General features: G+C 34.8%; 1 protein-coding gene across 6 annotated transcripts in view; it reads left to right on the forward strand.

The window, feature by feature from the left end:
* Positions 1–27,473, forward strand: part of LOC129759672 (GTPase-activating protein skywalker-like) — a 150,365-nt gene that overhangs the window by 71,255 nt on the left and 51,637 nt on the right. For 3 of the 6 annotated variants that reach the window (XM_055757184.1, XM_055757181.1, XM_055757185.1), the window contains exons 1-3: positions 5,111–6,118; positions 18,926–19,128; positions 26,791–26,995. In XM_055757184.1, the coding sequence (XP_055613159.1) occupies positions 5,956–6,118; positions 18,926–19,128; positions 26,791–26,995 (571 nt within the window). In that variant the 5' untranslated portion in view covers positions 5,111–5,955. Of the gene's footprint in view, positions 1–5,110; positions 6,119–18,925; positions 19,129–26,790; positions 26,996–27,473 lie in introns of those variants that run through there. The other 3 variants (XR_008740212.1, XM_055757182.1, XM_055757183.1) reach the window with 2 other exon arrangements.

Raw genomic sequence — 27,473 nt, forward strand, 5'->3', positions numbered from 1 at the left:
TTTTTTGCATAACTTGAGAATTAATAGAGCAAATGAAATTAAACTTGGTATCAAAAATTTTGTGAGTACAAAAAATACTTTTATGAATACTAAATTCTCACCCCTCCATTCAATGGGGCGAATGGAAGGGGGTTGGTACTTCCTTTCATGTTAATGCATAACTCAAGAATTTAAATCGCAAATAAAACCAAATTTAGCAAGGGATGGTATTTCCATACGAGAATTTTTTAATGTCAAACAATTCCTTTCTTGCTGTGGATTTTTCACAAAATCCGAGAAACGGACAAAACTTAACATGTAAAGGGAGGGGAAAATAGGAGGAGGGGGTTGAACCCAATACAATTTTTTAAGCATAAGTTCTCAGTTTATGCTAACGAAGCCAACAAATGGAAACAAATATGGCATAAAAAAGTAAGAGGAGAAGAAAGGAGGAGGTTCCATATAAATTTTGTTGCAAAGCTTAAAAAATTATCAACCAATGGAACAATATTTGATACAAGAAGGTTTTTGGGAACGAAAAAAATGGGTATGATTATTAAAAATCACGATCTCCATTCAGCAGGGGGAAGGGAAAGACAGGGGGGGAGGGTGGTCTCTCTTATCAGTTTTTTAGCATAAATTCAGAACATATTAAGCAAAAACAACCATATTCTATTAGTTGGATTGTTTGCGTACGATTTTTTTGGAACCCTCCTTTTTTAGGGCGGAGCTTAAAGCAACAGATTAAAATTAACAGATCTTTAACACAAATCAAGATTGAGAATATTAGTTTAAGTTATTTCTGTGTAGCATTCGAAACTCCACCTGCAGCTCTCATTTTATAGCGGTTGCTTATGAATTATGTTATATTTTGATTTAAAATAATGCTAATAAAACAATAAAAATTTGAATAAATTCTGAAAATATCTTTCGATTTTGAAAGGTGTAGCAAAGCACACCGGGTCAGCTAGTCATATATAAAAAATCAGATCTAGATTCATTTAAAAGAATTTGTTTTTTTGAAAAATCTAGATTTTAGATTCAGCTGGAAATTTGTTTTAATATTATTTACATTTATTGCAAATTCTTCAAAATCAAAGGTCCTTACTAAAATTTTATATTTTAATCTAGTTTACAAGAGTAGAGAATAAACCTTATTTTAACCGTAACCCTATTTCTTTTTTAAACTATTTCAGAGTATTTAATACATTTTTACCCATGCTTAAAATGGTTATGCGTGTGGTTCAAAAGAATAAGCTTGCTAATTTAAATACCAAAAAAAAAAATATTCTTCTAAATGAAGCGTTCAAAATCCTTTTCATAGATCATCGTTGCTACATCATTGAAAAACATTCTCTGGAAAAACAAGAACAACTGTGTTCATGTGCTCGAAATCACGGAAATCAGCTCAGGAGGCAACTGACTTACCAACTGCGCTGTATCACATGTCTTCTTATTTTTGAAAACTTTATGAAAAAAATTAGTAACTCCTAGGAGTTATTTTCAAAAATAAATAACTTCTAATGCGCAATATAATTAACCTGAATAACTTGTATTTAGTACATACATATAATTTTATTTTTCACTTGTGCATTGTGCATGCATTTTTCAAGCAAAAATGATCGAGGAAAAAAATTTGTATCAAACCCCAGCCCCCCTCCCCCCCCCCCCCTACATGAACCGGTTCTTCCTACGGCCCTGATAAGAACCCTTGTAACGTATGTCCAAAATATTACCGGAAAATATTCAGATTACACAAATATAACACGACGTATTACAGGACACGATTTAACGTTCTTAAGTGTCGTATCCTGTAATACGTTGTGTGTTTTTTGTGTAGTTAAAAGTTCTTACGTTGGAACAACCCACTAGATGAGTAATATTCAGATCAAATCATTTAGTTTTGTGTGATTTATAGTCGATGAAAAAACTAAAAAAATCATGCTTCAGAAACAAATTTAGAGAACAGCTATAAAATAGTTATTTATGCAAAAAGTTTCATGAAGTAGGTTTTTTCAACACCAGCCATAATTTTGTATGCTACTCGTTGCAAAATTCGATTTTTTTTCAGCCAGATCGATGTAATTATCCACTCGACTCATGCTGAAAATAACCACTTTTTGCAACTTGTTGCATACTTCGTCTTGATGAACAGGGAAACAATGATGGATTTTTGAGATTTTAAGAACCTCCAGCAAGCATAGGAATCAGGATCAGGGAAACAAATAAGCGCTACCTCCCGATAGAATTTGCCAATTAAAACACCCATGAGAGATCCTCAGACACATCTCATCAATACCAAATTTTTATCGATAAGTTGTGCATTTCGTATCCTGGAGTGTCAATTCGCACACAACGTAGGGTCCGGTTATCGCTCGACGGTACACCAATATATGTATCTCTCTTTTTTCCATACCGATTTTTATAAAATTTATATTTTTGGAAACTTCGTAATGTAACTCAAATATGTTTCTCAGACAATATTCAGCTACAATACTTCAGTTTTCTGTTATCCAAAGTCCACAAAAAAACCGGAAAAACATGTTTCGCAAAAAGACTTTAGATCAGCTATGGAATGCTCAAAAAAATTTCACATAGTGTCCAATCTGAAGTTAGAAGCTATATATTTTTTCCAATTTTTTTATGATCATGACCACAAAAATGTAATTAAGTGGTGTAAAAACCGTACTTTATAATCAATGAACCGTCAAAATTGTTTAAGTTACACCAGATAAATTTTGAAAAAAAAGGATTGAAAAGTTGACGAATTTCGACACATTTTCGCATCTGTAGATTTTCAAAAAACAAAACGCAGAGTTTTTGAAGAATTTTCAAGTTTTTAGAACTTTTTGTCAATTTGCACTTTCTTGGATTTTCTTGGATTTAACTTGGCATTGGATTTTGCGGTCTAGGGCATTTTTTATTGGAAAGCATTGAAGTGTGGTGGTACGCCTTTGCCGAACAACAGACTAATCTGTATAGGAAGCGTGATCGACTTTTGATCAACAGATTCCTAAACACAGCAGGCCAGTTGGATTGTGTAATGTGAATACACAATCGGGCACGTGTCAATGAACATACTTAAAATAATAAATTTAACGGCTATTAAAACTTATCATCAAAATAAACGATTTTAAGTAATTTGAGTAAAACGGAAAAAAAAATTCTTCGACCGAGATTTGAACTCCAGCCCTCCGAGTTGCAGCCCGCTATTTTACCACGATGCCAACTCATCAGTTGATTTGATCCACGCTATAGCTCCATAGGTGAGATTTTCTTTTTACGAACTGGTCAAAGGAAGAAGAAGAGAGATCGGATAGAGTTTCAATCGATGGACCGCTCATTTATCGTAAATCAGTTCACTCAAATCGTAAATGTCGAATAAGCATATTCCCAACTTTTTGGAGACATATTTACGAATTGACTAATTTGATACCCGGCTCAATTGTTTTTAGGCAAAGCTTGTCGTAAATGAATGATAGAAAATCACTCAATATCATTTACGGTGGTTATTGAAAATTTCTTAATAATCGATTTGGATTATCTTTTCTATTACGATTTCATGTTGGCTGGGCGTGGCCTAGAGGATAGCGTTTCAGTCTTCTAAGCCAGAGGTCATGAGATCGAGTCTCGGTCACCGCATACATAATACTCTCTCTGTGGGCTGGTGGTGCTAGCGTAAGTAAGATGCTAGCCATTGTATCCTTGAAAGATGTACGCTTTAGTCTCAAGTAGAATTTAGATCTCTTCAAATAAACATGAAGTTTCACTGAGATCCTATATTTGTGTGTTCGTTTGTTTAATTCATCAAAAAAAAGAACGTAGTGAAAATCGAACTCACTGCAAGATCTCATATTGGCTTGTCAATCCTATATCTTACCCAGTGCACCATCTGAGTCGGTTAGCAAACGAAAGTTTTTTGTCATAATCCTTCTGCCACCGCCGATTACCAAAAAACGCACTGGAAAAGGATGAGAATGGGGGGGAATTGGGTGGGAATGGGAAACTAAAAACTGTTTTCTATTGCGGGCCGTTTTACATACACACACACACACACACAGCTCGCGGTACATTATTCGACAGTATCCTTGCTGGCTGATTGTTTCCATCCTGCTTTGTCTTGTGATTGGATATGGGATATGTATTATTTGGTTTCTTTCAGACATATGCAATTCGGTTCTACTGAGAAGCCAATGTCATTTATTAGAAAGCTTGTTAATGCCGATCCGGCATAAAATTTATACCGATTATTCCACCTCCAATGAAGTTCATTATTGGACTAGAGTCTGATTTGTGAGTGTAAATATACAAGATTCTTAAACCATCTAATAACTTACATAATTTTTCTCGTTGCAACTTTTATGATTGCTATCAGATATAAGAATACTATTTACTGCCTGCCATGCTAGCGAGAATACATATTCCAATCCAATACTGCACGTTTGATCTTTACAGGTCAAAATGTAGCACAGGCACTGCAGCAGTAGAACTCAGCAGCCCGATCGATTGTGGTTGTTTGTTTACCTTTCCTTCATTCTCATCACCGAGTTACGATTCGTGTTATTCTCACTCGCACGAACATTCACTCTTGATCGTTGTGTACATCGGTGTCAATTGGCATTACACTGTAGTGGTTTAAATCTTTGAACAACACGGTTACACTGTGAAACGAAAGTTTTCGATGGTTGTAAAACGGAATTCGTAGGAAGACACGTTTGAAATTATCAAGTCTGAAGATGCATAAACTCAAAATTAATCCACATATCGTCGAAGGTAAAAATTTTCAAGCTTCCTGTGACAATCATACAATGTTTACAACGTGAGCACGAAATTTACTGGCTAGTGTTATGTGTTTAATCATTATCACCCGTTGTCTGTGTTGCTCGTATTTTGACGACCGGCTTTGATTCCGATTCAATCTTCCAATACTATCATCCTGAACCATTCAACGGAGTCAGAATCGGACGGAGATGATAAAACGATATCACCGGCACTGAGTTGAACATCTACACATTCTCAAAAATGAAGCGGCGATTGAATGCACACATTTGAGAGGCCCCATTCATTCGCGGTGGGTGTATACTAAATTATCACCTCTAGCTAATAGTTCGATTGAGCTGCACTTATCGGCATCAGTCGAGAGCAGCCGGTGATCGCGAGCGGACGTGTGTTTCTTTTCCCAATTCAACGAATCGTGACTACTCCATTCACCAGAGGCAGCGGTAGCGATCGAGCGCTCCTCAGTTGCGGGGAAAAATCTTCAACCGGAGTTTGGTGCACCACATTGTGATGAAGTGATTTGTTTCCGCCGATGCGTAGTAGTAATTGATTCGAGAGTGATTGATCTCGCGAAACTGTTTACAGCAGCGCGTTTCGATTCCCAGTGATTCGTTTTTTTTTTTGTTAACCTTCTCTTCTGTGTTCCAAACCGTATGTGTGATCATCTTCTTCCGTTGGGTTTGGTGTCTTTTTTGGTGATCATCAATCGAAGGAAAATCTTTTCCTTCGGTGATCGAGGTCGATTTCGAGTGCGAATCGAAGCTCTGAAGATTGTGGCTGGGGAAATTGATTTTGATGGTGTTTTAATTTGGACGGTGAATAATGGATTTTTGATCAGTGCCAATTGAGAAAGTGGTTTACGGCTGCAGTCGGTCGCGCGCTTTCGGTGTCGAGTCTGGCTCCGATTGGGTTCAACGAAGAGTTGAGATATGTGCCGTTTTTAATAAAGGGTTCTATTTATAGCCTCCCTCAAGAGTGAATCGAACGCCAGGATGAGTAAGTTATTACCATCTCCTTTCTCGGCGCCGATGTTGTTGTTGATCTTCAACAAGTAATTCAAGTGTAGATAAAGATTAATCCGAATGATATAAAAAGATCATTGCACAAAAGTTCAAGGATCTCTGCCCCAGTGAAGAAGAAACGAAAGGAAGAATTCCAAGTGATTGTGTGAGAACCGTGAACAAGTGAAGGTGAAAAATGGTCGCCAAAACGCCGGAAGGTATTTCGTTGGAAAATCTCAGCAAACGTGCCTCGGTCTACATCGATCCGGACTGTGATCTGTACCTGGAACTGCAGAATCTTCATACGGCCGAAATCAGCAAATGTACCTGTTTCGATTTTCGGCTGCTGACATCTACAGGTAACTAATTGAGCTATCGGAGGAGTCGGACCAGGAAAAATTCCGATGGTTTTGATGGGAAGAAGGGGGTGATGATTAATGGTAATTGGCAGCTACCTTGGATCACGATCTGTCGCCCATCGAATTGGTGGCGCTCCAACGTGATCTGCTCATATGACGATACTTTCAGTGCTTCGTGACAAGTTTTTGACACCAACACTGTTTTTTTTTCTTTCTATTTTCTGGTTGTTTACAGCGTGACGGTAGCGTGATGTAAAGGGTTTTTTCGACTCTCGTTAATTGTATTCCAGGAAAAATGCATCCAACTTTACCATGATGAACATTTATTATTGTCTTCTACCTAATTGTATTTATTTCAAAAGAGTTAACCAGGGATAACTTTACGAAACAATGTACATAATTACGTAAAAGAATAATCTTTTAGTAGGTAGTCATATTTTCTACGACTTGCCTGTTGATAGTAGAAACTTAAAATTAACGAGGCGTTTCTAAATTGATTTTGTATCCGTATTTTATTGGATATTTTGAATTTATGTTGAGTTTTCTTTCAATACCATATATTTAGATGATGTGTCATGAAGTCGATATTAGCTAAGGTTATTTGCTTTTATTTGAGACAAAATTTAAAAGATACTTATCTTTCGAATAAAAACGATTTTGGTTTGCTGAATCCTTTTAAGGTCTCTATCTGAACTTAATAGTTGCGTGCCTCAAGTCTTCCAAAAAGTATGGGATACGAAAATGAGCTTGACATTTCTGCTAACAAAATCTCGGTCATGTATCATAGTGTGAACCAGGCTTAAAGATAACTTCAGCAATCATCACATGGAAATATTTTTGCATTTATTCTTTTTGAGATCTGGTTATTGTAGTTCAATTGAACGAACGGGATGCTCCCGATGATAATCATCCCATTTGAAATTTGAATACTGGAATCCCCGCTTGTACCAGTTAAGTAGAATCGGGTAACCGTAACATACAATTTCAGATTTCTCCATGAGGAAATCACTTACAAAATAGGCAAAAATATGTTTTTTTTAGGGTTTTCATTAAACTTCTATGGAAAAATACAAAAAAAAAATAATTTTCTGGTGCTTTGATGAATTTTAACACTTTTCGTCGAATACCTCCATCAATTTCTGCACAGATACAAAATCAACCGTATCGATCATTTGCTTTGATGAATTTGCCACCCCATTCCAATTTACTCTTGACTATTGCCCAATATCTCTCGATGAGACGAAACTGTGGACAGTTTGGTGGAATAAGACTTTTTTTTAAATCATCAATATTACTCTGCTGCTACCATTCCAACACATTCCGGGAATAGTGGCAGCTAACTGCTACTGGCTAAGCGTAAAAAAACCCAAAAAAAACTATGTCCTGAAGGCAGAATGAATTTAATATTGAATACCGCAACTGTTCAACTGGTTATTTGACCGAATTAATGTTTGGTCGAATTGTCGTTAGGTGGAATAGTCGTTAGATCTAGCATCTATTCGGTCTAACAACCTATTGCCAAATAACTTATTGCACCATTCCATCTTAGATCATTCTTCTTTCATAAAATCAATTTGGCTTTACATCTTTTTGTCCGAGTGAATAATAAAACAAACGTTCTTGGTTTATTTTGAATCAGAAAAAAAATAGGTTGGAGTTTAAAAACTTTAATTTATTTTCCAGTAAATTATACTTTCCCACGTTCAAGTCGTAGATGACTATCTTGAAGTTAAAGCCAAATTAAGTCTCAATATTCATTTCCCGGGTTTATTAAGGCCCATCTTCACCATTTCGAGGTACATTCCCAACACAGTTCTGTTGGAGTTTACGCCGAAAAAAGCTTTTCTGGATTTGCAAAAAGTCACCAGCAGAAGTATAATCCACCGTCGAAGTTTCTGTTCTACTTTACTTCCTAGTCAATTGCAAATAATATCAATAATACTGTTAGTCAAGATGGCCATCAAGTTCCATCTGAAAGTAGGAGATTGGACCAATAAATTCACGTTTTAGTGACCTTGATGCAATTATAATTATTCCCTTGATAATTATTCGATCAGGTGATCTTAGAATTTCCAAGGCGTTCACGCTGTACCAAGTACATGTTTCTTGAAAAAAAAATCATCCAGCACACCTTAATAAATTCCGGTTAAGCGAAAATAGGCCCCAATTCCGATAGAAAGCAAGATAGTGCTGCCATCTACGACTTTAAACTGAAAGAATAGTGTTTGACTGATTAAAATATACATATTTTTGAGTAAATGCCTGTATTTTTGGATTCAAATTCAGCATAGTATCTATGTCTCATCATTTCACGTCATGTAATGAAAACAAAAGTAGTTCGATAAAGTAGTAAAGCTGAAATGTCAGATTCCTCAGTGCTAGAGGAAAATCTCTTAATACCCCTTAAAAAATTTTGGAATACTAAAAACGCCTGAAAATGCAGTTACCTTTTCAAATAGTTTGTGAAGGCATTATGATTCACTTTTCCTCAGTAAATTATAAGAAAGAATCTTGATTTTGTAGATAAACATAAGTGGTATTTTTATTTCACACCCTTTTTTGTTGATCCTCAACGCCAATTGCTTCATCAAAAAAAAGTAAACTTATGCTCGATTTATCCGTTGAACAATTGAAAAAAAAATTCCCCCTTATTCTGCGCCGCGCGTGAGGTGACGCTAGTCGAGTCACTCTAGTCACCCGATTCCAGTAGTCGCTTTAGGCGAGAAACGTCTTTTTGAATGAACTTTTTGAGTTCTTATCCTAATCTAGTAGTCAGTTGGGCATGAACCTCTGTCACATCGGCTTCGGGAATAAGGTGACAAGACTCACGTGACTCCGACTCAACTCGACTATCGTCACCTCACGCGCGGCACAGAATAAGGGGGATTGTAGAACAAATTTTGACGATGTTTTTATATTTTAACAAGCGAAACATATAGTGGTACTATTCTTGTTTCGCTCACTATATCGTAAAATCGAAAGTTAAGCTTCTAGTCCAACATAATACTTATGTGTGCTACGCCTTTACTAAGTGAAAAAAGACTGGAGAAGAATAATAAATCTTTTTTTTAAAGATATTTAGTTACATGTGTATGAACGAATACTTTACAATTGGAATAGCGACTTTTTCGAATTCCTTCGTAAATCATAGGTAACTAAATTCCACCTATCAAAATATCAATTGAAATATCCACTCTGATTCGTCATTTCTAGAGATGTACCGAATAGTGGTAATTATTCGGCGAACGGCCGAATACCGAATATTGATCTTTTAAACTGTTCGGCCAAACGAATATTCGGCCGAATATTCGGTCGACTATTCTGTTGAGTTTTTAATAGAAATTAAAAAGCGACAATTTCATTTTTCTTCTACTTCTTCCATCTTAATACACCTTATGTTTTTGAGTCGATTATTTTCAACAAAATGTATATTTCATCAGATCTTCTTCAAGAAGAGGTCTCTTTCATTTTCAAAATGTCACCAATAGTTAGAAGGACATAAGATGAATTGTCGCTTCTAGGAAGTTTTGATTGAGATTGAGTTCCAGTGAAATCTGGAACAAACATGTCAAAACAAGTGCCAAGCTATTTGAAATTGCTTATTTTATATTGAATCAGATGAATGTCGAATTTTAGCTAGATGTCTTAAAAATAGCTGCCAAAAATCGTTAACATTTAACTTTAAGAAAACCACTTTTTTTACAAAACGAATCCACAAGGCCGGGTCTGGACGATTTTTTTTGAAAAATTTGCGAAAAAAGAGCATTTCTTAACAGAACCTAGGCATTATTCTCAAACATACAAGAGGAAAAAGAAAGAAAATTACTTAAAATTTAATGTTTTCATCGAATCACAGCAGCAGGGTTAAAATCGTATCTAGAGGATAAAGAAAAATTGGTGTTTATATTTAAATTTACTCTAACAAATCGTTTTTGAACGCCTAATCTAAAAAAAATTAGAAGAAAAATTTGAGTATTTATTTGATTGAGCAAATAATATGAATAAACCCTGGTAAATCCAGAAAAATTCAAATAGTATCTGGCCAACCCGGTCAGATTTGACTTTTCTCGAATTAGTTGACAAGCCTGGATATGTAGAAAAAACTCTGGAATAAACGATAATCAAAGTAAAAAACTATCTACAGTGAAATATGCACGGATACACCTAAGATCTTTTACTGAAACCATAAGTTTTTGATAATTTTGTAACTTTCTCAACATTACTTTTGGATATTTTAGGAAATTATTTAACATCAGATGAAAAATTTGACAAATCTGTTAGTGTATAAAATTTGATAAATTGAATAAATATTCGGCCGAATACTTGGCCCAACTATTCGGTGAGCCGAATATTAGGCTTAACAGTTTTTTTGGCGGTATTCGACCGACCGAATATTCGGTACATCTCTAGCCATTTCAATAAATTCTACTTAGTTAAATAAAAATTGAAATATCCACACTGATTCATCGTACAAATATCGGGTCCTGCTCATAACCGCAATCGGAATACATCAGTTATCGATTGGACGCTACAAGTGTCGATTGATTACCACACTTATTCATACTGAGCGACCTATCAATGCTCAAACTGATAAGAATAAGTTGAGTCAATTTAAGAACTTAGTTTTTTTTTCTTGAATTGTGAGTACTTTTTTTAAAATGAATCAAACACTTGAATTAGTACTTTGTAAATTTTGATATAAAACACCAATAATAAAATTTACCTTTAATTAACCAGCTGATTTTTTTTTATTTTCGAATTGAGATTTATACGTTTCGGGATTATGAAAAAAGTTCTGGTTTTAATCTAGTAGCAGAAAAAAGGTTATCTGTGCCAGACGTCTGCGAGCCTTTGAGTTTTCAAGTTTCCTGTAGAGCAATGGTGCCTTATCAAATTGGCCATCACCCCACAGACATAGAACCTAATTGTTATTTGACTGCGGCTTATCAATTGTTGAAAGCTGGAAAAATATTACACTTCCATAATTTTATTGCTCTGTTAACACCACGTAATGCGAACTGTTGTAAGTAGTTGCATTGGGATGTCACTTTCAGTTTACCGGAGAATTTTTTTTTTGAAATTTCAACGCTTTACACTTAGTTTTAGATTTTTTGAGCCTTGACTCACCTGATGACCCTTAACCATAGTTGCCGATCATGTGCTTTATTCCAATGCTTGATTTGAACTTTGTGGACATTTTTAACAGTGTTCGCATACTTTCCCACCACTTACACACAGTAATTCTTTGAATAATCAAGGGTTTTGTCAGCTATCAATTTGATAATGATGGATTTTGAAGGAAATTGTTCAAAATTATTTTTTTCATTTTCTATTGCATTGTGAATATCTCAAAAACGCCTAAATTTTGGAGGGATAGTACTTTTCACAGGAAACAAAATGCTGTCAAAATTTTGAATGTTCGATTACTAGTAAACGAGCTATTAGCAAAAGAATGTGTCCCATTTCTAAAAGAACTAAGCTTTACCTACTATATCCGTGTTTTCTTTTATCCAAGCGAAGAGAGAAGAAAGAATGTAATTGCTTTGCATTGTATGCAGATAATAGTGTTACTTTTCCCAAATCCATAACCTTATTTACTTATTTCTTTTTTTTTTTTTCAAATATTTAATCACATTGAAACTGAAGAGAACATGAAAAATGTTAAGCTTAGGAGTTGCAAAATGTATAACCATTTACTTGTCATGAATTTAGGTATTCATATGTAACAATATTTAAAAAAAAAAACCCTTACATTTCATTACAAATATTGAATTTCTGAAATGTGAAGTAGACAAATGGTCAAATTTAAACTCTACACTCCAAGTAACTCAGGAAAAAAATTTTGGTGACTTTTGGCCTCGGGAATTCTTAGTCACAACTGTTTGAGTTTGAAGGACCGGCTTAAAGGCGTTAGATAGTTTTGGTTTTGACGTCAACTTTAAAGTCTAGGTGAAGCGGGACGAAATTACCAAAGATAATATGATTGTGCAAGCACTACTGCCATAAAGATTAAAACTCTCGGGCAAAGTGATGCATGACAACATTTTATGGAATTTACATCCGGTTGGATAATTCATCCCAAAAAAAATAATAAAACTGAAAATCAAACCCAACGCCGGTATACATACACAGACAGCTGCTCACTGCCGGACATTTTAGCCGATGGTTGTTTGCCGGGGGTTGGAAATAAAAAATGTACTCACACAGCGCTTGGTACATCATACGATAATATCCTTTCTGGTTGATTGTTTATATCCTGCTTTATCTTGTGATGGGATATGGGATATGTTTTGTGCAATGCAGTTGCGCTGGGAGGACAATGTCAGCGATGAGAAAGTTTGTTAGTGCCGGCCTGGCATAGAATCTTCTGCCAATAGTTCCACCTCTAAGGAAGATCATCATTGGAGTAGAGTCTGATTTGTGGGTGTAGTAGAAATTCACGCATCCAAAGACTCATTCAGCATTGATTTTAATTTCATCGGACATTGTCCTCAATCTTGTCTACGCAACTATGATGAAATATTTATTCAAACAAATGCAACACTATAATTAAGCCATCCACTGCGCCGGTACGTTTCCCGGCTTCCTTTTTCTTTTTCTCGATTTCAAGATCAAAAAACGAGTACACATACACCGTCATCAATCATCGCGTGGTGTTATTAAAGTTCGATGCCGGCGTAGTAGCACCATTTCAACAAGTAAGAAAACGCAGATAAAACTTATCCCTTTCCAATAAATTATGTGTCAACAACTGACGCCATTAGCAAGAGCTCTATCACGCTAAGGGGCAGGTAATCCGATCCAATTCAAACCAGTTTGTCACCCTCGACGGATCGGGTTTCGAATTTCTAGCTGAAGCTAACTACCTAGACTAGGACTAGGACTATGACTATTTACCTACAAGGTGGGGGAGTTTACTCGAACTGCCAAATGAGCCAACCCCCAGCAAACTGGGTGCTAGAAAAATACAACTTTTCTAATAACCGTCGTACTATTAATAATGCAAACAATAAGTTATCGGTTAGCGCTCACCGGAAAAAAGGCAAAGACCTTCTGGAGTTTGCTCGATGAATGTGTGCCGGAATCGTCTATGAGTCACTTCCTATGGGTAGTTGTAAAGTTTCTAGCTTTTATGGAAGCTGTTTGTTTAACCCTTCTACCAAATGTTACTACAATGTAGATTTTATGGGTACCAGTGCATATTCAAGTTTGTTTAAAAGTTCTTTAAATTGAGATTGGAATAAATGCATATGTTCAAACTGCAAAAACCTAATGAAAAGATTGCAAGCCCTTAGGTGTATCGGGCGCTTTCGAATGTAAGAAAACTTAATCCCTTCAATCCCTTCAATCCCTACATTTCTATGATGAAAAAATGTAAATGTACAAAGTTTTACTGCAACTAAGCAATGACAAAGAGAATCAAAAATACTCAAATCTTTCGGTCAACAGTGTTTTTTTAAAGAATCAATAAAAATACCGTTGGTTACAGGAACACATAGCAGAAAATATGAAATTACTAGCTGATCCCATACGAACTCCGTTTCGCTTTAAACTTGGAATATGTTATGAACAGTTTGTATGAAAGCCAATTGCCAAACTTTTTCCAGATGCACTTCCGAATACACTGTTATGTAATAATCGCAAAAATATTAGACGATCACTCTTCTGACGACTGCTACTTAATTTGAAATCATGAATCAATTGACCGTTACGAAAACCCCCGTGTATAAATTTCGACTCGATCGTTGCATAACAGCGCAATTATTGCCTAAAAATAAACCCCTTTTGGTGACCTCTTATACACACTTTGATATCTGAAATCGATTAACTTTCCCCCAAAACTCCCGTGTGCAAATTTTCTAAGCAATCCATTGCATAATAACGTCAATATTGCCAAAAACAGTGGAAATTTATTTAATGTGGACGATCCCTTGCAAAACATTTGACATCTGAAATCGATTGCCCGTCCCTGAAAACTACCGTGTGCAAATTTTCATCCCAATCCTATGTATAATAACGACGATATTGCAAAAATAAGGAAAGGTTAATATGGACGACCACTTTGCCAACCCCTTACACTGAATTTAATACCTGAAATCGATTACCAGTCCCTCAAAACTCTCGTGTGCCAATTTTTATCTAAATCCGTTGTATAATAACTACTATATCGCATTAACAGTGAATTGTTAATATGGACGACCCCTTTGGCAGACCCCTGACTTTAATTTAGATAAGTGAAATCTACTGTTCGTCCCTAATAACTCCTATGTGCAAATTTTCATCCAAATCCGATGTATAAAAACGTCAGCATTACTAAGATATTGAATGTTAATATGAACAACCCCTTTGGACGACCCCTGACTCCGCATCTAGCATCTCGAATCGATTGCTCGTCATTCGAAACTACTATGTGCAAAGTTTCATCTCAATCTGATGTATAATAACGTCAATATCGCGAAAACAATAAACAGTCGATATGGACGACTCCTTTTGCCGATCCCTGACCCAAAATGCAATGCCTGAAATCGATTGGCCATCTCTCAAAACCCTCATGTGCAAATTTTCATCATAATCCGACGAAAAATAACGTCAATATCGCGAAAACAATATTTGTCTTGTATGGACGACCCCCTTCAGAAGGGGTCATCCGAAAATCCGAAAACATTTTTCATCATTCCTGGTCCTAATGAACATACATGCCAAATCTCAGCTCTCTAGCTCTTAAGACGCCTGAGTCTATAGAGGACAAACAAACAAACAAACAAACAAACATACAGAAACTGCTTTTTATATATATTGATATCCTACACTAAAATCGATTTATGGGGAATAGGGAAGAATGCCACGAAGTGGTAAATTCTTGGCAAAAAAAAATCATTTCCTGGGATTTATGAAAATATGTACAATGTTTGTCTGACCTTGGCATGCAATTTTACTTAAAAAGTGAAGGACCCAGTGATCACGGAGAAAAAAGTATGGTTTTTCCAACAATAATCCACTTACATTCAATTATATATCTGATTGATTCTCGACCAACTATAATTACCAAAATTTCAACAATACATGTAATAGACAATCTGATTGATTTCGTACATTCAATAATACATATGATATTTTCAACTATAGTTGTATGATTGAGATTAAACTATATTAATATAATTGAATCAATTATGAATATGATAGATTTAACTATGATAATTTTATTGATTGAAATATAAATATGCTAGATTCAACTATAATAATATGATTGATTTAATTATAAATTTGATAGATTCAATTTTATTTCTATGATTGATTGAATGAGGTAAACTGTAAGTTTAAATTTGGTTTATATTGGAAGTTATCATAACTTAAAAGGTTTTTTTTTCGGAATAATTTTATGGCTACGTTTAAGTTTTTTTTTTTTAATTTATTATATCAGCATTTTGCATCTCATTTGTTTTAGCCGCCACGATACTAGAAAAGCTGACCGAAAATCCCGATATCCTGGTTCCTCTGTTGTTGTACTTTTTGCATGTTGATGCATGGTTGCCAAGCTAATTGTGCGTCTTAACTAATCGGTCCCGGAAGACGCCCTCATTCACAGCAATCGCTGATTTACCAATGCTAGTTTCCTGTGGGATCCTTCCAGGATCACGTAAAGGAACGTCGAGACCCACGTCGATTTCGCGGGCTGCCTGAGTAAGTGTACCATTCCCAATTCCAATCACTGTCGGCCTACTACACGACCGCTGCCAGGAACTGGTAGAGGAAAATGTTTCCCTATCGCCGCCGGAGAGCGCTTGTGCTTTGCCACCGACGTCAGGAACTGCCGGCTGAGCCCTAAAAATAGCACTACGATCGCTGCAGGGAATACGTATTGGTCTCACACTTTCGTTTTTTTTTTTGCTGATGAATACTGATGCACACTTTACTATTCAAGTACCAGACAATCAATCATGAAAATATAATATTATTTACTATGTTTATAGTTCAATACCTATAATCAATTATACATTTGTAATTGAATCTATTATATTTATGTTTGAATCAATAATACCACTACAGTTGAATTTATTATATTTACAGTTGAATCAATTATATAACTACAATTGAATCTATTATATTCATACTTGATTTTTGAAAATCAATCATCAGTTTGTAGTTGAGTCTATTATATTTATAGTTGGATGCGAAAGAATCAACTACGCTTTGATGATTGGTATAAATAATCAGCTAAAATTATTAGAACAACTGTGGTCTGTTGGTCCGTGATGGCATTTCACAAAAACTATGTGTTCACTGTTCACTTCAAATTACGAGCTTAACGGGTTTAAATGTTTATGAAATAATTGCTTAAAACAACTGTTTATATTTTATGCACTTTGGATTTGAAATTAGAAGGAAATTTTATATAACGCCCCATGTAGATAATATGCGCCGCTCGTGTTTTCGAGAAACTATAATATATGTAAGAAGTGTGTTTGAAAAAAAAATGCAACACTTTGTTTCGTGAATTTTGAATTCATGGATAGAAATTGATGAAATTTTCAGTGAAGCTACCTAGTAATGTAATGTAATGCGTACGTGCACAAATTTGGCAACAATCTGTCAAGTTGTTTTTTAGATTGCGTCCAATACTAAAGTTCATTGACAAATTTTTCTAGGCATAATTCTAGGAAAAATTCAGAAAACTTCCGGTGGGAGACCCAAAAAACAGCTGGAAATCAAGTATTCGACCAAAGTTCACATGGTTAATCGTTTAAGAAGTCCTAGAGCACAAAATAGTAAGTTAAAATTTCAATAGAAATGAAGATTATTGTTTCATGAAGTGAGAGGAAAGTGAGAGGTTTTTTCAAGCACAATTTGAAAATATGGATAAGGAAGTGATAAAATAGTCATTTTTTCTGACTGGTTCGTCTATCTGACTCATAAATAGACTTGACTTCATTTCTACTAGCTAGAAAAGTTGCCCACTGGTAAAATAACAAAATACGGTGGTCAAATCGTGCGCAAAATATTTAGAATGCTTGTGAAGAGATGTTTTGAAAAACTCCGTAATGGACAGCAAAATGAACTTTTTAGCGGTAACCTGGCAGGTTTCCAACCAGATACTTTCGTTGACTAGTCTCGCCCGTTTTTTCCCGAAAATGAACAAGGATGAAAAATTTTAAAATTTAATGTCTAATAAGGTTATGACCATTCCTAAAGTTTAGATAAACAAAATTTTTGCAGCATTGTATTGGTTAGGAAAAGGACTATCTTGCCTATTTTTTCAGATTTTTAAGTTACCTTGCAAGAAGACATGGTTAGAATCATTTTTCACAATTACCTCGGAAATTCTTTATTGTCGACTTGAAAACTCATGAACTGTTGATTTTTTCTGAATTTTTTTTTTTTTTGCCCAAATGGTTGAGAAGTATAAGGAGCCACTTTAGGATGCTCACGAAGTTCAAAACAAGCATCGGAGTGGGACCCTTGGTCTCAAATTTAGGTGTAAAGTCTATGATTATTGGTAATAACTGAATGCAGACCCCTAAACTATGCAGTAAATTCGTCTCCGGCAGACAAAAAGTGTTGCCTGACTAGTAGACACCCAGCAAATAACTAACAAAAAGCAGTATTTATAGGTAAGCAGGTATTAACGCAATGTGACAGATATGTTCTGATGGACGAAAAAATTCATGTTAAAACCGAATTTGAGAGATCATGAAAAGGTTCCAACCAGACTCTAGTTGATTTTTCCAAGTGAGTTTGTGTAAAATATCATGATTTTGCAGAGGTTGCAAAGGTTCTTCTTCTGTGGTAAAAATAATAGATCAATACATGACTGAAAAAAGTTTGCAAAGAAAAGTAAGAGATTTTTCGATAAAGCAAGAGTATTTTTGCAATCAACGATCCATCACATAACTCGAAAACTGTTCAAATAAATTTTTTGAATTTTATTTTCAGATTCAGCGCCCGATTTCACATTAAAAATAGAGGTCGGTTAATAAAGTTCAAGTAATTTTTTTTATATTTTTATATCGAATAAATATCATATTAATACCTTCATTTCCTTCATAGAACTTTTTTCGATTAAATAAATAGTTTTCAAAATACACACGTTTGTAACTGCCCCGATTCTAAATGATCATAGCCTTAGTTAATAGCTTGTTTAAAACAGTATGGCCGCCCTTCGATGCTTTAAACAGAGACGGCAGTAAAGATTAATGAAATCATATCTTTTCATCGATTGACAGAAATTTTCATATTTTGACAACACTGTTAGGAATTCAATCCGAGACCCTGTCTGTTGATTGGGTAAATAGTGTAACCGATTGCCAGTTTTCCTTTAGGTTTGTGTAATAAACGTGACATTTGGATGTTAATACGACGAAAGAAAATGTCGCACAAAAGCTCCTCACCTAAACCTTCCTTCCCAGCCCTAATTCAACCTTTTCTGGCGTCTCTAGCGTCATTCGTTCCGCTCGATTATATTTATTTATTCCGATCGAACAAATAACAAACGAAAGACGTGGATTTGCGGGGGCGTTAATTTATGTTCCTGACACCGTTTCTACCGATGTGATATGGGACTGGAAGGAGCGCGCTAGGTGCCTAGATTAAATTTCCCCTCCGGATCGAGAATAAAGTGTTTCCAACTCGACCCGGGATCAAAACACCCTCATGAATATGTTGAAGAAGCTTTTCTGGATGTTTGTTAAATGAGTTCAAACTCATGTTTCTTGTTTTTCTTGATTTTTTTTATTCGGATTCTGAATTTCTACAGATATTTCTGCAACCTATACTAATATTTTTCCCCTTTTTCTCTCTCCGACCTTGCAGGAAAAAAACCTAACCTCAAAACATTTCAAGATGTGCAATCCCTGATTCAGCAGGGCAAGAAACGCGAAGCCAAACTAGTGCTAAGGGAAAATTCGTGGCCCACCAACTCCCCCATTCGGTCCCAGCTATGGCCGGCCCTGTGCAGTCAGCATCACGTGGGCAAAACCATGCTGGACGGCTTCTACTGGGACATGGTGAATCAGGTAAGTTTGGCAAAAAAATCCTACCACCTGCCATTTATCAACGAAAATAAAATGTTTCATCAGCATTGAATCATCTGTTATGATGCCGGGCAGTTTATTTATTTGAAGAGCTTGTTCCGGTTCTTTGTAATACGATAATTTGTTTGTTAGCATTATTAGCGTTAAACAAATTCGTCATACGCTTCAGAACTAATAAGCATCAACTTAGGATTAAGTTTCGAAATGCAGTTTTAAAATTCTTGAGAATTCAGAATAAAAGTTTAGATAAAAATCAAAACACCTAGCCCTACGGAAGGAATTCAGAATATTTGCTATAGTTATGGTGGTTGCATAATGGGGTACTATACTATACTACAGTTATGGTGGTCTCGTTTTAGATATATTTTTTGGTTTTCTGTGTGGGATTGTAAAGTGACTCAAATATTTTAAATATCGTTAAAAGTAAGCGCCTTAAATATGTTGTCCAATAGTTGCACATCTTATATTCTTTTAAAGACTCAGCCACAATGTGGGCCAGGGAGCTGATATTGAGTACGAGAGCTCATTTTGAGTACTAATCGTTAAGAACATTTAAGTTACAGACGACCCCTTTCGAAGGGGATCCAATATTTAATCGAAATCAAGGAGATCGATGCTGAATATGTCAAATAAACGGTAACAGTTTCATAATCCTTTGTATGGCATTTTTTTAAATTGATGAGTAATAACTTTTATAAGACTCAAAATAATGGTTTCAATTCAAACCTATGCAATTGTTCCATTCGATTTAAAAAAATATTATCTACTGCGTCAGTAATTCCAATATGTACCTACTCATTCAATACAAATAATCCGTTAAAGAGTTATCCCATTTGTTGAGGTAAAAGATGAGTGGTTTGCTTTTTTTTAAATAAATGAATAAATTTTTTATGCTTCGGTCGAGAATTTAAAAGTCTCCATGAAAAATAACGATTACATACTCTCATCGCCAAAAGCATACCCGGAACCTATTTTTTAAATGAATAATCTGCATAATAAATAAAATCTGTTTAGGTAGGTAGATACTATTTGTTTATTTTATCACCACCTATCTTCGCTACATTAAGATGCTCAGAAAGTTGTAACTTTTAATGGTCTCTATTGTAGTGACTCATCCCATACCTTACAAAATGTTGTAACCGTTTCAGTTGACATATTTGATGAGCTCATGAAGTGCCATAAATTACCATTTTTATTACTTAACAGATCGAACAGGACTCAGCTAAGTTAGGCTTCTAAACCATAATATTTTTTTTTTTTGCAACATAGATAAAATTCAAGACAATTTCCAGTGACGGTCACTTAATACTTAAGAAAAGATCGAATGAAATGTACATTAGGCGCTTAGAAGAAAAAAAAATTCGTGAATATTTACTGAAATAGAATCTTCAAGTATTATTTTTAGGTGCAATTTTTGGCCCAGTGTATGTAAATCCAGAAAACTCCTACACTGAAAGAACTTTTCAAATGAACGCTACTTGAAAATGTACGTAGCTTTTGAAACCATGAAAATCAAGGGAAACCTACGTGAATTTCAGGTAGCAAATAGAGCTCACCCAGGAAGCAGATTTCGCGTTATTTTCAAACAAGTGTATGTGAAATAACGTAAGTGAAATTTAGGAAAAAAGAAACAAATATCACATAAAATCTTATGGAAATTAAATGAATTCTGCTTCCTGCGTGAGCTCTGTTTGCTACCTGAAAGTCACGTAGGTTTCACAATTTTCATAGTGCCAAAAGTCCATATACATTTTCACGTAGGCTCCAAGGGCCTTATTTCTAATACACGATGCACTTTTTATTTTCAACTGAAACTTTGTACACTTCACTTCACATACGCGTTTGCCCAAAATGAAAAGTCCACAGAATTTCAATCGCCAGAAAAATCACTTTCCCTGAATTTTTTTCCCCAGACGGATCATAACTCCCGGAGTTTCGGCGGCTTTGTGCCACCTCGGCCCTTTTCATCCTCATTGGTTGAATTTTGGTAATACTTTGAAATTTTTTTTTAAACTAAACCATTTTTGTGAATATTCCAATTAAGATGAATATATAAAATTTTCTGGTTCTGGTTCATTCTGGTAAAAAAAATTCTGTTAAATGATTCATTCTCGCGAAAATTTTTCTAAGGAATGGTCCGTCTGGGGAAAACTATTCTGGGATAGTGTACTTTCTGGAGATTCAAATTATGGAGGTTTTTCATTGTGGGCAAACGTATTCGGGGAGATACACATTGGTTAGCATAAAATCACTTAAAGTGTCCAAACCTTAAATGAAATACAATATTGGATTTTTAGAAAATTTAGCTGGAAACATTCAAACAAACGTTTGATTTGAAAACATCATTCAAAAATATTTGATTTCGAATCATATGAATTTTTAAAAAAGCTAGATTAAACAGCAGAAACAAATGAAAAAATATACTAGAGCAGGGATGAGCAAACCGCGACTCTAGAGACATGTTTGTGCGGCCCACGAAGGGTTTCTTAAATTTTATTTATTTCAAGATTTTTTTACGATAGATTGTTAATAATCTTAAAATACTGGTCCAAACAAATTTAAAAAAAAAATATGTCAGTTATTTGATCAAGTATTACTTTACTTGTTCGTAGTTGCCTTTGCCCTACAATCATTCAGATTGATTACTTTTTACACAATGTTTAGTTTTTATTGTGTTCTATTAAAAGCATTTTATTTTTATTGATTGGCAAAACGTCATGTTTGAGTTTTTTTTTTCCAATCCATGAAAGCGGATCGTAAGAGCAAACAAAAAATCGGAAGGCTACAGATGATCACAGGTATTTCTAAGCCCGTGAGATAATTTTTTTTTCTTTTGAAGCAAAAATAAAGTTGTATTAAGAACATACTCAGTTTTTTTTTGAGAATTTTATTATTCCATCAAATTTGGAAAACGCTAGTTCTGATAAAAAAGGAAGATCATTTTCATAAATAATTTGTGTTCTTGAATATTAACGGAAATGAGGAAATTTATTAAAAAAAAACTCGGTGAACGATTTTCGATTTCTCTCGATAAAGTGTGTCATTCTGTGATTCAACTCAAAAAGTTTGTTACGATTATCGGTGATGATATTTTCAGGAATGTCATAGGGAAATCATGCAAAACTTCGATAAATTTATTAATTTTACTTGAATATAAGCAATAAACATTAACAAAGTCATAAGATTTTTATAAACCAGGTTTAGAAAGCTTTCCCAGTGGTATCTAAATTAAATTAAGAAAATCCATGAAATTTGTAAAAAAAAAACTATAGAATCAAAAATGTCAACTGACCATTTTGACAAAGATTGCTTAAAAAACTATGAAATTATGAATTTTTCTGTTATTTTGACAACCTTTCTGCAATATTGCATAAAAAGTAGTCATGCAATACCTCGCTAAGCACTCAGCAGTGATGTAAATTGATTTTATTATTTATCAATGCCAAAAAGCAAGTTGTTCAACGTAAAATTTCCATCAGAAAATATTAAAATTGGCACACAAATCACTATCAGACTCGGTTCCACAGAGCAAACAAAAATTATGTTGATTTTTCAGTACAAAATATTCATTTTTTCACATACAAACCTAAAAATTCAAATTTACTCATGCATTTTAAACCATAACGAAGCTTTTTAGACCCCAGGGTTTGAGAAATTCAATAATGACTCCAAATCGACTCAGTCTATTGCTACAGTATACTACCCAAGTAACACCGATAGTTTTCTTAGACTCCTAAATTCTCTTATAGAATCAAAAATTTGTCTAGCCTGCAATAAAATTTTAAATGTTACTTGGATAAATTCAATGATCTTATACGGAACATCAAATAAGAAAGCAGTTTTTAACCGTTTGTAGAGAAAAATCAGGTTTTCAAGGAAAAACATTGAATTGAGAAAAAAACTTTAGAAAAATGTGCACCAAAAAAAGGAATTTTAGTCTTTGAATTTAAAAAGTGTTTCAACGTCCAATGCTGAGAACACGGAGATTTCATATAAATTTATTCTTCTCAATCAATCAAAATGAAGTGATGACGAATTGTAGCAACAGTACTTTCCTAGAAAACGGTTCAAATCATTTTTGTATAAAAAAAGCAAATTATGTTTCTATTAGTTAGAATAAATATTCGTGAAAAAGTTCAAATCGATTAAAAATTTAATTTATTTAAAAATTATTATGGTGTTGTAACTATTGAATTTCGGCTGATATTATGCACCTTGTATTAAAAAAGGGTGCAAAATTTTCTTTTCCTTTAAAATCGTGAATTCGTATTATTATTTCATTTTCAATTATTTGTCGTCAAAAAATTGTCGTTTTAAAAATGACTATTAATAACTATTACTTTGAGCGCGGCCCGCCGAAAAGATTTGAAATTCAAATAGGTTCGTTTCTTCAAAAGGTTGCTCACCCCTGTACTAGAGGAAAAAGTCTGGGATTTGTGCCATTCTGGGAAGTGTTATTTAGGAAGTTTATTCTGGGGAACAAAATCTGGGAAATGGATTATTCTGGGGGAAAAATTCTGGGTAATGGTGCATTTTCGATTTTTTTTTTTTGCAAATTGGTTCATTGTGGGGCTTGATTTTTTGTCATTTTGGGAAAAAACAATTCTGGGCACAAGTTTTCTGGTAAATGGAATACAATCGACATCTTAATATAATGATCATCTCATCATTTTTGATTTGAATGAAATTCATTCGTTTTAAAAATTATTATTATTTCAACTATGAAGAAAATATGTTTTATAAGTGAATTTCATGAAAAGCTTTTAATGTAAAGTTATTCTTTAGAATCTGTTTCAAAGAGGTCTGTTTGTGCTACAAACAGTTGTATAAGAGTTTAATTGAACCTGAAATCACTTAAGAAACCGTGGTTTTATAGCTTGTACATATAGGGTAACGGACCTATTTTGGACCGCTTGGGGAAGTAGCTATGCTATTTTCTGAAATTAAAAAGTACATGTTACAATTTTTGACTGCTATATCCGTACATTGTGAAAATCATAGCTTTTTCTATCGAATCATATCGTTATTTGTTGCTATGTTACAAGATTTAAGCCTAAAACTCGTTTCATCGATCATTACTCTGGTCGGCATTTTGGACCACCCTGAAACTAAATAAGTTTTTTTTCTAAATTTTTCTAAACTGACGACAGCGATTGATGCGCAATTATGCGAATCTTTTCTTTCTTATTTTTGAAGTGAAGTTTTTTTTGTTCACATTAATGCATTCCTGAACAAATTTTCTTTATTTAAGTACACTTAATTGTTGAATATTTCTCACTACAATCATCTGTTTTTTTTCTACAAATTTTCATGCTTTAAACAGTAATTTTCGATAAGAAAAACTCCTCCGATATATAGTGCGTTTCAAATGTTTTGAAAATTGCGACAGCGCACTGGCTAATCGGCTTATCTTTAGGATCAATTTTTAGAAAGCAAATCTCATTCAGGCGACCCAATGATATGTTAAGAAGTCTGACATCACCAACTCCGTGACATCAATTGATACATTTTGACTTCCAAAACCTAAGTGGATTTGGTTTAGCTTCAGTCCTGTAGAATACAAAGATTCAAAAAACATAAAAATATGCTATAATAATGCGATATTTTTAACCATCTTCACGCCAGATTTTTTTCGCTGAAAAATTTACAAAAGTTTAGTTTTATCTTTAAAACAACTTTTGTTCAACGAAAAAATCGTTGAAGTAAATCTTTCAACTGTTTTTTTTTTTCAAAATCTATCCAACACAGTGGCTGGAGAACTTAATTTTAGGTACTTTTTCGCTTATAATTTTTACACAACGCCGTTTTTTTTTCATTTCATTTCAAATTTTCAGTTCCTTTAAGCTGTAGTTTCTGAAACTGCTTATCAAACAGTTGCCACTAATGTGGATTGTAAAATTAACGTAATTTAAAGCATAGTGCACAAAAAGTTATTAAAAAATGATTGGCTTGGTTTTATGTAGATTGAAGTGAACTCCGTCTAAACGCAGATTTGGGCTTTAGTTAGTTGATTAAATAAAATAATGTCAAACTTCCAAATTTAATTAATAATAAGCGATTGAAATAGAGTGCATAATTATTTTCATATCGTCATACAACATCTTATTACGTTCATGAACATTTAACAGCAAGTTAAATACCCAGGTTATGTTGGGTGCAGGCTTCATTTTGCTCATCTTGCCCAAAAGGAGACAGTGAACTTTCTCGCTCCTAATAATTGTGAGGAGATTTTAAATGAGCATTTTATCATCTACTGCTGAGAGAGGCAAGAGGATTTTTTTCTCTAACGAATGATCACTCTTCTACTGTCAGAGCACTGTTGGTTTGTGACTCTGAAAACACCTCATCAGCGCTACGTGTGATCAGTGAAATGAATTGCTCAGTGAAGGCAAGGGCATAGTTTTATTATTCTCATCGCTCCTAAGAGAAAAAGAAATGCAAATCGCATATGAAATTTGGCCGTTTCACCAAATCACGTGGACAGCTTTAATGTGCGATTGAACCGTCCTCTTTCTATTTGAAATTATGGAACATTGGCCCCAGCAAGTGCTGAAATAAACCACAACCGAAGCGTCCATCTCTGTTCGGTCGTTGATTTCTCAGCCAGTAACTGAGAAGCTGATGAACATTTCTCCCTTCGAGAATGAAATTGGGTGACTGCTTTTTTGAAATGCTCTGCAACAAAACGTGGGCTTCTTGATCGGTTTAAGTGTGAGAAAGCATGTTTCTCTTAGGCGTTTGACAAGCAAATGAGAAAAAGTGAGCAAAAATCAAGAGAATCGAAGAAGCCTGGTTGGGTGGTCCAAAATAAGTCCCTAAGGAACTAAGTAGGTCCTATTTTCGACATGAGTCAAATTGCTATTAAACGTGATTTTTGGTTCTTCGAGCTTGCAAACTAGTTTTCAAGTGTTTTATCATAGTTGTGAACATGTTTGTAGTTGTTAAATACATCGCAGCTATGCAGAAATATTTTTGAAAGTTCACTCCAATAATGGCACGTCCTCCTGAAATGTGCTTGATTCGGCCCAACTGTCTGTCAATACTTTATTTCCAATTTTCTATCCCTTACCAGCTAATATTTGTTCAACATTTTTATGATTGACATGATTTATGAGAGAAATATTGGAAAAAGGCTGCAAGGTAGTCAAAAATATGTACCCGGTCCAAAATAAGTCCGTTACCCTACTTTGAAACAATCCGGGTTTTACGAAAATCCTGTTAGTTAGAAAACTAACTTGTTTGTAAAATGAAAGTTCACATGATCCGTTACATTATCTCTTTTTTATAATTGTGATAAGTAAAAAATAACGACAAGAACAGTCAAAATCGAACGGTATGTTAACATTAGCCACACATGCCAAATTAGGAACATGCACCCTACATCGCTTTATGACTTTTGGTTACTTCGGATTCGTCTTCGACAGAATCAGGCAAATCTTGAAAATTCAGGAAAGTTACCTTCTCTCAATACAGTGACACAAGCAAAAAAAAAACTTTCCGCTCTAGGTTGTGCTTTGTCTGGCTTTGCTTTTTATGGGATTTTTGAGAATGATCAGTATTGATGAAACTTATCTATTTTGTTATGCACATTTTTCAGAATCCAGATGACTAACGCTTTTTCTATTCCTCTCCCCCCTTCCGCAGGTGTTCGGTACCACCGAGCTGCCGGAAAAGCCGATCATGCTGCCACCCTTCGTCGACTCGACCCACTGCCTGCCATACCATTTGACGCGAAAGGGCCGAGCTGTGGCCGATCGGGTTGTTTCGGTGCTCGGGTACGCCTGTCCCGACATCACCTACAGCCCGACGCTGTACCCGATCACGGCAATACTGTTACACTTTATGTCCGGTAAGTGAAAGACGTCAAGCCGATTCGTATCTTCGTCTGTGCTGTTAAAATGTTTGAAGATAAATTTACCATGGCGTTGTAAATTGATCGGTTCTACTCGAAGACGTGAGCGAATGTGTTTTCCATTCAATCGTAAAGCTATTTCCCTTTGTGTTGACTATGACGAGACCTTCAAATGTGAAGGATTATTGAACTGATCCGTTACAAAGCTACACACAGATCCGACCAAAAAGAAAAACAAATCATTTTAAAAACATCCGACTGGGATGAGCGGGGGATTCCTGAAAATCTAAATTAATCATCTCTCAAGTAGCCTCAAGAGGTAATTCCGAATAAATTACCATCGTAAAATGAAATCGTTTTGTCCGTGTCGAGCATCACGATCTAGAAAAAAAGGCATAAATTATCCGGAAGGAGTTCAGCCAAAACCCAAACAAAACAACATGAATAATCAGAACCTTATCAGTAGGGAATGTCT

The sequence above is a fragment of the Uranotaenia lowii genome, unplaced genomic scaffold (assembly GCF_029784155.1).
Source record: "Uranotaenia lowii strain MFRU-FL unplaced genomic scaffold, ASM2978415v1 HiC_scaffold_24, whole genome shotgun sequence".
NCBI classification, from domain to species: Eukaryota; Metazoa; Arthropoda; class Insecta; order Diptera; family Culicidae; genus Uranotaenia; species Uranotaenia lowii.